Source organism: Cyprinodon variegatus, unplaced genomic scaffold (genome assembly GCF_000732505.1).
Source record: "Cyprinodon variegatus isolate N-32 unplaced genomic scaffold, C_variegatus-1.0 Scaffold373, whole genome shotgun sequence".
NCBI classification, from domain to species: domain Eukaryota; kingdom Metazoa; phylum Chordata; class Actinopteri; order Cyprinodontiformes; family Cyprinodontidae; genus Cyprinodon; species Cyprinodon variegatus.
Genome location: NW_015150826.1, coordinates 367,612 through 378,348, shown reverse-complemented (window position 1 = coordinate 378,348; position 10,737 = coordinate 367,612). Strand labels below are relative to the sequence as shown.

Sequence of the window (10,737 nt, the reverse complement as noted above, 5' to 3'; positions counted from 1 at the left end):
CCTGCCTCTAATGGAGCGTCCTGTCTTTATGAACTGATCAATTGTTCTGTCAGAACAATACTCTGTTTGTAACCATGCGTCATGTTCTGTTAATAAAACGCTCTGCGGAGGAGGTCCAGGGGGAGACAGTCTGGGGTTCAACTGTCTCTCCTTTCTGCAGAAATTGTATCCATTACTGTGTATTTCAGTTCTTTTGCAAAAACCTTTTATGAACCCAACATAAACAGGCTGAATGCTTCTGGAAAAAAAAAGCTATGTTTGTAGGAGTCAAAGTGAGGATTTAAAACATAAGAACACTGTACCAGCTGCCAGGTACGGTGGTGGCAGTATCATGCTGTAGCTCTGTGTCAGAACTACCTCCATGTTCTTAGATCAGAGCTGGATATTCCTGCATATCTCAGACACACATGCAGGTTTAGATCAACCAAACTGAGTCATCAAACATCCAAAAGCTTGTAAATGAAGTAGGATGTTGTCAGTTTGATAGCTGTGCCAAGTTACAGCAGCTGTCATTGATCAAAGGGACGGTAGCTAAACAGGAAGTCACACCTCAGATCACACCAGACATGCTTGAGTTTAGCTGATTTACAACCAGAGGCTAACTCTGAGCTTTAGACTTGATGCAGCGCAGGTTCAAGTCCAGACCTGTGCTCCTCTGAGAGCACGGAGTGAGCGGCGGTGATCCTGATCTCCTGTCAGACCCCCACCACCTCCGTCATCCTGCAGCCCAAAGAGACGGGGAACAATGACTCCTTTCAGCGCTCCGGTTTCAAAGTCAGACAGAAACCACAAAGTGCAGGAGAGCCCGTGCTCTAGGACGGCGGGAGGAAGGAGAGGGAGACGGGGAGGCCTGAAGTCGTTTCACCAACTGTGGCTTTGGGGATGAGGTCAACAAGTGCAAAAAACAAGACGAAGAGCTGAAGCTGGAAAGTCTGAGAGCTTGGAGCTGTTTCTTTAAACTTTAATAGAAACAGACAAGGCTCTGCTTTAAACACAATATTTAGATTAATAAGAGACTTAAATTAAAATGTTAGAAGGATCCAGAGATTCGCTTTGGTCTTTTCCAACGTCTCTAATTCAAATCTTTCTTTAAAGTTTTTTTTAGGACTTTTAGGCTCATTTAGTTCATCAGCAGGGAGGGAAATGGGCTGTTTTAGTTATTTTTTCAATCTAGATGACACATTTAAAGCTTTTTAAGATGTCTTTCTCTTTAAATCCTTCATCAATCTGTTACCCTGAATCCATCATATTTAATGATCTTTTTCTAGTATTTCCAGCTAATGTATTTGAGTTTACACCAGCATTAATGGAAGCCCATTGAGGCAGCAGAACCAAAGACTCGATTGTTGTTTCAGTCAAAGCGTCTGAGCTTAGGACCAGGCGGGTTGTTTTGATCAGTCGGCAGCACCTAAATGAATCTGGAGCGGAGCGGCAGCGAGCGCTGCAGGGCCTCCTCTTCATCAGAGAGCCTTAGAAGAAGAGGAGGGTTGGGTTTCTTCTGTTTTATGACAGGTCTGGGAGTCGGCGGCACTCAGCTGTTTCTGGTTAGATGTCAGCGCTGGAGGAGGCCGGCATGAAGTGGGTTTCATCTCCATCAGAAAGAGAACCGGAGCTTTCCTTCACGCACCTGTCCTGCTTTTGCTTTTCTCCTTTCTGTGTTTTATCTTCCCCTAGTCTCCTTCTGTTTGACCGTTTTCTATGAATTACTCACACCTCTCCTCCCTCCTCTTTATCAGACTCTATTCTTTTTTGTGGGCCCTAAAATAGCTCAGTGTTTGTGTAATAACAGAACCACGAAACCAAATGGCCTCCAGCTATGACTGTGTCGGCGCTGCGCTCTGAGCATGCCCAGACCGAAGCCGCTGTGAGGCAACGGTGAAACCCGAACACAAAGAGAAAACAACACATCGTCGCTCCGCCACACCACATCCAGCTGCTTCTTGTTTGTTTGCATCTTCAGATTATTTTTCAGTCTTTCTTTCAATTCGTTCGGTCGTGTGAGGTTTCTGTTTGAAATGAGACCCACTTTGTTTTCTGGAAGTTTCTCGTGTCATCTGATTATTTGTCATCGGCCGTTCCTTTGCTCTGAGCTCATTTTTTGTGACAGTTTACCAAGCAACTCACAGGGTTTTGTTTCCTGTGCTTCACCAGTAATCAGTCACACAGTGAAAGTGAGTTTGGATGATAAACATGGATTCCTGTTACTTCATTCTATTTAAAATAAGAGTTTTGTTTATTTCTGATAAGATTTGCATAAAAATAATTTAGTAGTTTAGTGTCTGAAGGCCTGATGTCTTGGGTAGATATCTAAAGGCCAATTTATGCTTCTGACGCATAGCCTCTGCAACCGTTAAATCTGTCTCTGTGTGTGACCACGCCCCCCGCGCAGAGGTTCTGCAACCATCGTTGTGCACCTCGAAAAAATCCTGACTGCTTTGGACGGTCACAAACCCGTGCAGACCTCAAGCGAAGTGCACAGACAAAAAGCAGCTGTGATTGGTCCTTGGTACCCTGCCTGTGTGGTTGTCCTTCTTGATTTGATGTCGGGGCCATTTTTAAAAACAGAAGAACAACTACGATGAAAAATTAATTGAGGAGGTTCGCTCCATTAACAGAACCTGTTCCTCTTCGATGTCTAGCAACTCTAGATCCAGCTCCGTGACCGTGATATCTTTCAGATGCGCCATTGTTGTTTCGGTAGATAAACACTCCTGCCAAAGTTCTCGTGACCATCCGCCAAAGTTCTCGTATAGGCTCCCCCTTGCGCTTTGTTGGGAAACTGCTTTGCGTCCCTAGAAATTCCAGACCGACGGTGCAGAAGCATACCAGCAAAACTGGTTCCCGTCCAAACCCAAGCGACATTTGATTTGTGCGGTTGCAAAGTATAATCTGCGCTTTAGGCTGAGGACATGATTGGTTCTCAGTAGGGTTGGGGAATTAATTGCATTTGCAATATAATTGCAATTTAACAAAATACAACTTTAAAATTCCAGAGTCACTGATTTTAATCACACTATATTTTAACCATGAGAAAGATGCCAAATTTCTCCCTCCGACCCTTTAGTTGGTGGTAAAACACTTCAAGTGGGTTTGTCACCATACAGAAGAGTTGCAGCTAGCATGATGATCCATGCATGCAAGTAGGAGTAAAGACTGTTTCACACAATGGTTACCATACATTTCTGTAAGCAAGCTTTCTAAATCTGGAAGCCTGGGGTGAAACATCTACAAGCTTGGGGTTGCACCGATACCAGTATCGGACAGCGTCCCGATCCAGCACTAAAATGATGGTATCGGTATCAACGAGTATCAAGAAAAAGGCCACCGCTACCATTTTGAGAGCCAAAAGTTTATTCAACTATTGTCACCCATTCCAGGTAGGCAATAAAATGTTCTACTGGATTCACTTTGTATTAGTATTTTTCCTTCTTCACAAAGGTAGGCAGCAGCTTGACAAAGCCATGATGGCAATTATTTTACATCCAAGTAGTCTGCAGTTCTTCATATATGCACACACACACACATCAATTTCAAACAGATGGTATCGGTATCGGCCGATACTGCACAGCCAGGTATCGGGGCCAAAAAATGGCATCGGCGCAACACTAGTTAGCTCAAATCAAAATCGCAATTTTGGTTAAAGATAATCGCACTTTCAGTTGTTAGAAAAATCGTTCAGCCCTAGTACTCACGCGCCTTAAAAGAGCCATTGAATGGGATGGTTAAATTGTGGTGTATGGGAATGAAGCATGAGTGAAACTTACGCCAGTGGGGGGATTTCTTTGGATTTCTCTAAATGTCAGAGTATAGATCCGAACACACAGCCCAGAGGAACTCCACTTTTAATAAGAGCTACAGGACAGTAAAAACAACTACTATATTATGATGCATTTAGCAAATAACACAAATTAGGTTTCAGGTGATACAACTAGCTAGTGGTTTCTTAGAATATTTTGTTTTATTCTCTCTCTGCTGTAAGTAAAACATCAAATGTTTTGAAATTGACACTTCTGAAAGTAAATAACCCAGAAGAAATTGATTAATATAGACTTTCTACCTTTGTAAATTAAATTTAAGTTATTGAAATAAGCCCATATTAGTTCATCTTTATATCCTGAACATAAAGTTTCTGTTGTCAACTTCATAATTTCTCTAGTGTTTAATTTCAAGTCATCCTTTTCAGTCATTATACCTGGAAAATAATTAATTTTCTTTTGCATAAATTACTCAAATGAAGAAAAAAACCCATCCAAATGTAAATCGTTTTGATGTTGCATCAAGTGACAGTGGTAACTGTTCATCAGCAGCCCTGGTTAAAGCTGTGAAATCTCTGGAAATCTCCCTGATTCTGTTGCATCTGAGTCAATCAGTCCTGCGTAAATCAACACATAAAACAAGCCTGTACTCAGCAGCAGCGGTATAATGCTGCTGCTGCAGGCGGAAGGCCTGAAGGGAAAGAGCGTCCAATCGATTGTTGCTCTTGAGTCTTGGCATAAATTGAGTTTAATGGCGTGCAGAGCGTGTCATGGGAGCAGTAAAACATTTCAGAGGAAACTCCCTGAGAGTGGAGGCAGAGCAGAGGAGGATGGGATTAAAGGAAAAGGGTTTTTACATGAACGATGCATGTTGTCACTCCAAAGGAAGTCTGAGTGCTTGAATCCGTCATGATTAGGTTAGGGAGACATTTATGGTTCTGACTTGTTTGGGTGTGAGAGCCGGTGTTTGTGGGTGGTCGTCCGCCGTTCGTCATGTATGAAAGACGGCGTTGGGCTCTGGGAATGTGCAGCTCCATTAAGCAGAGTAAATGAAACATGCTGCCGTGTAAATCATCCTAAGGAGTGTCACAGATTCTGTCCTCCTTACAGGCGGATTTATGTCCCTAATGGGTCTCTGTCTTGGTTCCTGTGGCTGCTTTGGTATTTTCCTTTGTTTCAGAATTTTAAAATGAATCCCTCTCTAAAGTTTTGTTGTTTTTTTGTTTTTTTTTAGATCAGAAAGTTTTGTAAGCGCTCAGGTTTCACAAATGCGGATTCTTTGGTATGAAATTTGAAAGTTGGCTTCTGCATCAGGAAACTCCCCGTTACACTGGAAGGAGATTTACTGAGGGATTCTGGTACATTTCCCTCCTCTGTTCTTTTGGACCATCTGGTTCTGTTGTTCCTGCCTTTGTAGAAGGCGAATATTACATTGGCTTGGATTACTGGAGCCCTGTGCTCTTTCTGCGCAGTCAACCCCATCAGCGGGAAAGAGTGGGGAAATGACTTTAGTTTTCTGTCCTCATCCAGTAATTTAACCGTCCATAGATGCAGCCCAGCTTGGTTTACAGACTGGAAGCAGAGGGAAATCCAGACTTCTCCTTCCAAATGATTTAATCACTGTATTTAAAGAAAAAAAAATCATTTGGTTTAACTCAAACAAGAAGTATCAAGGTTGAGTTATAGGGTTCGACAGAACAACTATTTATGCCAGTGCTGACTTTGGAACGACTTCTCATTGCAGGTCCGGTTTAGATACCAGATCTGCTCGGGGCCTTGCCCCTGCTGATGACATCATAATACGGCAAAAAACCACTGGGTCAAACTATTGCTCTCTTTCTTACCCTCTTCAGGAGTCTCAACTTATTATTAGTGTTGCACCGATACCAGTATCGGACAGCGTCCCGATCCAGCACTAAAATGATGGTATTGGTATTGGCGAGTACCAACAAATAGAGCACCGATACCATTTTGAAAGCCATAAGTTTATTCAACTATTGTCACCCATTCCAGGTAGGCAATAAAAAGTTCTACTGGATTCACTTTGTTTTAGTCTTTTTCCTGCTTCATAAAGGTAGACAGCAGCTTGACAAAGCCATGATGGCAATTATTTTACATCCAAGTAGTTTGCAGTTCTTCATATATACAAACACACACATCAATTTCAAACAGATGGTATCGGTATTGGCCAATACTACACAGCCAGGTATCGGGGCCAAAAAATGGCATCGGCGCAACCCTAGTCATTATTACCTATATTTGCTATGATTCTATGTTTCTTTGGTCATTTTAAAATAGCCGAAAGTAGAAAACAATCACTCTTGAAGGAAAGTACAGCAGTCTAGGGTAGACTGAGTTCTGCTATTTAACAAAGAGACACAAAAGGTCTCATTGCTTCTTCTTATTCTTTTAACTTGTCATGATGTTACAAAGTTCTGACCCAGAAATGCAGAAAACCGAACAGAGTCCAGGTAAAAGGTTTAACGGGTTTTATTGAAGAAGTAAACAGAGGGAGAAGTGGTTCTCTGAACACTGCTCAACCGGAACTGCAAAGTGAGGGAAGGACACAGAGGTTAGTTCAGGCTCAGTGGGGAATTTGATTCGTGAAACTTGGAGAAGAGGTTTTGGTTGCCGACTCACGTTTCCAGTGAAGTTGTTGTGTCCTTGACTCCTGTCTGTGTGCTGTTGTTCCAGGGTTGGTCTGATTCAGTGGAGGGCGGAACAGGTTTTACCCAGAATGCGGTTGATAGTTGGAGAACGGAGAAACTGACTACCACTCAGATTTCCTGCGGTACTTGAACGGGTCGTAGTGGAGAATAATCCCTTCCTCAGTGAGGAGCTCAAACGATCTCTTGGGGAAAGTGGATCCAAACCTCCTGTTTGAACCCCAGCTCAGTTTGAAGCTCAGTTGATCCTTCCAGGGAGAGAAGGTCCGAGAGATCCAGTTGCAGGATCACTTCCTGACAAGAGGCAAAGACAAAACAAAGTTAAACTCAGGTTTACAAAAAAAAACTCAGCTTGACTAGAGTACCCTAAACTGGAAAACACTCTGGCGTCGAGGTAGTGGCAGTCAGCAGCTTAAGAACACTCCATTTAACGAGGAAACCATCAGCAGGTGTGCGAGGAGGCGGACCTTAACTAGGCGCCTCCTGGTGGAGGAAGGGAGACAAACACAGAAACACAAAGACAGGAGTCCTGATATAACTAAGATCTGAGGCAGAGGAAGACAATTGGAAAATCATAAAAAAAATGACTTTCGTGGAGATTTTAGAAAAAGAAAACAAGAGTTATTCTTGTTGATGAGACGTTGTTAAACAAGTGTAGCTTAAAGATGCTAACCTGTTAGCTACTGAGCACAGCTGGCAACAACCCTGCCTAGCTCTCCCCCTTTATACCACGGTCTTGCGGTTACTTTGTTCACCATAAGCATAGTTTTTAAGCTTTGTTATTTATCTGGTAAAACTTCATTGGTGATTAGAAATGCAGATGCTCTTGACTCGGCACACGGACGCTGGATTATGTTATCATGATTGTCCGGGCAACCACATTGTTTTAAAGACATCAGGGCTACAGATGGCCGACCAGATCCGACCAACCGAGCAGATCTGGTACCGGATCCTACGGATCAAATGATCTTCTACCTCTTATTTGTCCCTTTTAAGGCCAAGCTGCTGAGTCATGTAAGAACCAAAACACTCAGAGCTGAATCACTGTTTGCCATCGGGATTCCCCGCCTTTCTCGGCAGCATGGGTTTGGCCTTAGCTCCAGTCTTTTCACCTCAGAAACAGACAGGAAAACAGGCCAGAGATTAACCTTCAAGCAGAGTCGCTGCGTGAAACTAGAAATATTTTTCTAACTTTTGATTGAACCCAACATGTATTGTTTCCTGGGTTCACCTGCTCTGCATTGGGCATTAGGTCATTTTATTGAAACTGTAACTCTGAAAGCAGAGGAACCACGTAAGAAATTTCTGTCCAATTTTCCTCAATTTTTAACGAACTATTTAAATGTCAAAAAACAGGGACGCAAATAAGACGTGTTTCCATCCATTGGAGCGACTTAAACAACCGACCACCGATGGGTGGGGGGCAGACTCTGACTGAAGAGTGAAACGCGTGATCTCAGATGTGAAACACAATACGAATACACATTGTGGATTAACCGATTTCAAGCATCATACGACAACCATCACCAAGACTTCTTTAATGCGGTTTTACTGGCTTTGGTTGTTAATACGGATGTGACATTGCCTGCTGCTGCGTAAAGTCCCCACTCGCTCAAAGCCAACCAGACACCCACTCACACATACATTGGTTGTAAAAACAGCAACATAAAACAATGCAATATAGACGCAGAAAAGCAGATAGGCAAGGCAAATGTATTAGTATAGCACAATTCAGTACAAAGACAATGCAAAGTGCTTTACATGATTAAAATACAGGAAAATAAAACAGAATCAAAGCAAGTAGGAAAAAAGTATATAAATAAAAAAATAAAGTAAAAAATGCAGAAACAAAACAGCTGGACTAAAGAAAATAAAAATGTTGAACTAATGATGTTTCAGTTGATCGAATAGGATAGATGAACTTTCCTGGAGCTGTTTTAGCTTTGAATGATGAAGCTACAGCAAAGTGTGGCTGAGTTATGGAGCTGAGCTTCTGGGTCATTTGGAACCCGTCTAACGTGGTGAAAACCTGACATTCCTTTGGCGTTTTAAAGCTTCGGTGTGATCCATTTCCTGCTTCACAGTTGGAGCATGTCAAATATAATCTCTGTACGGATGTTCTGGTTTTGTAGGACCGGTCCGTGTTGCTTTTTAAAGCAGTTATAATCTGTGGCTTTCCATCCAGAAACTTCTAAATTACACATTTCAGTCTTTCAGGGACGGTTTCCATCGGCGGCGATCTGCCTCTCGATCGATCGAGTGTCTCCGTCCGCCACTTCACACGAAGCCGTTCTTCCCCCCCAGGCGTCCCCTAACCCTGTGCTTTCAGATCACAGTCCAGAGGGTAATTTTGTGGCTCCGCCTGTTATCCTCGTTTGGCCTCTAGCGAGGACGAGGGTTGGATTTCAAAGCCAGAGTACTTTCTGCAGAGAGCTTCCCTTCTTTTCTAATGTCATTGTTTTCTCTCGTTTGTGTCAAACGAAAACGAATGATCATAATTATCAGTCAACAGGCGGCTGGTGGTCGATCTAAGCCGGTCAGAACATCTGCTTCATGTCAGAGGATATTCTAAGGTGCTCTCAGTGGCTGTTATTGAGTGTCTCTGTCAAAGTGATAAGAAGAGGAAGAGATGGCGGAAACGTCACGCTGCTCCACCCTGATACAAACACAGACAGATAAATGCTCTTCCTGTTTCAGAGTCGGTGCTTCATCATGTGAAAGTTCCGGTGATTAAATGTCAGAAATGTTCGGTTTTTCTCATCCTTTTTTCTGTTATTCTTCTCCTGCAGCCGTCGTGAAAGCCAGCCCGAACGGAACGAGCTGGACCGGCGACAGGGACCTGATGTTGGGAGGAAACAACCCCAGCGCTCAGACTAACTCGCACTCCACCTCCTTCTCCACCGTGGCGACCTCCATCGATGGAGTCAGCTTCTCCGAGGGAGACCTGCTGCTTCAGGTTTGGTTTTGATTCAGAGGAACGGAACCGATTGGAGGAGAACGGAAGCATCAAGGCTCTGTCTTCTCTCTGCAGGCGCTGAACGGCTTCGTGCTGGTGGTGACGGCCGAAGGTTACGTCTTCTACGCGTCCCCAACCATCCAGGACTTCCTCGGCTTCCATCAGGTAAAAAATAATAAACGATAAACAGACCTCACCCATTTAATTAATGAGAAGAAGTCGGATGTGTCGCCATTCCCATGATCTCCTCCCTGGGAGGCCCTGAGGGATACTTTCCAAATCATGTTTGGTTAGATTACACACACTTTGTCATCTATTGTCTTTTTTTATTGTTTGCATAAAGTAGAAGCAAAATAAAGCAAAACTGTCCACAATAAGCACAGAAGTTGGTATAAAACCATCAAAATGTGCAGATTTCTTTAGCATCCCTTCAGCTCAGCGCACAGGGTCCCTGCCTGACTTACCACTGAAAGGACATTATGTGAGATTTGGACGCATTTTTAGGTAATCTTTCCGCCCACATAAAGCTTACAGCAGACGTCACCAGATTTGGTCGAGGTTTTCTGCTTTGAGGCTCTAAGAAACCTCCTTGATCTTTAACTAGGCTGAAGCCAAGTACCGACTCACACACTGCTGTGTTTCTCTGTGGTTTCTGTTCCGCACGTCTCAGGTTTGAATGATCGAAACTACGTCTGACTTTAAAGTCTTTTCTGTTCACCTCCAGAGTTGGTTTTCTCTCCTCTTTCTTCAAAGATTAGATAAGAGGAGTCTGTAAAATCCCTTTAAAGCTGGACTTCATGGTGAATCTCTATAGGTCACGGATTAGTGGACGACGTTCAGTGTCTAACTTCACTTGCGCCGCTTCTCCTGTTAATACGCACTGGGAAAAATCTATGTCTAGATAATAAATTTTTTCTTAAAATAAATGCATTTGTCCTTGAATTGAGACATTTTGCCAGGGGAACAAGACAATTTGCATTTACAATAGGAAACACAATTGCATTGCTTTATTTCAAGTGCATTTTATCTAAATATCTTATTTTAAGTGTACAATACTCATTCCATTGGCAAACTATCAAATTTACCTACTCAAATTAAGGGTAAATACACTTAATTCAAGATATTTTTACTTATTTCTAGATCGTTTTAAAGCCCTCCGGGTCGCCGGGACCAGGCTGCATGCGATACACATCAGCCAATGAGCTGCTGTCAGTCTGGGTTGCTGCTGCTGCTACTTTTAGACACTAGTCTAGTTGGGCGATGGGAAAGGAGAAGAAGATGAGAAAGAGAGCAGAGAAAGTGTGGACTGCTGGAAGAACTGCGGTGAACTGGTGAAAGAAAAGTGAAATGGTGCTCAAAG

At 43.0% G+C, this 10,737-nt stretch overlaps 1 protein-coding gene across 1 annotated transcript in view; it reads left to right on the top strand.

The window, feature by feature from the left end:
* LOC107092283 (aryl hydrocarbon receptor-like) overlaps nt 1-10,737 on the top strand; it is a 79,600-nt gene that overhangs the window by 56,276 nt on the left and 12,587 nt on the right. The window contains exons 3-4 of the mRNA XM_015386653.1: nt 9,211-9,377; nt 9,453-9,542. Coding sequence (XP_015242139.1) covers nt 9,211-9,377; nt 9,453-9,542 — 257 coding nt within the window. The remainder of the gene's footprint in view (nt 1-9,210; nt 9,378-9,452; nt 9,543-10,737) is intronic.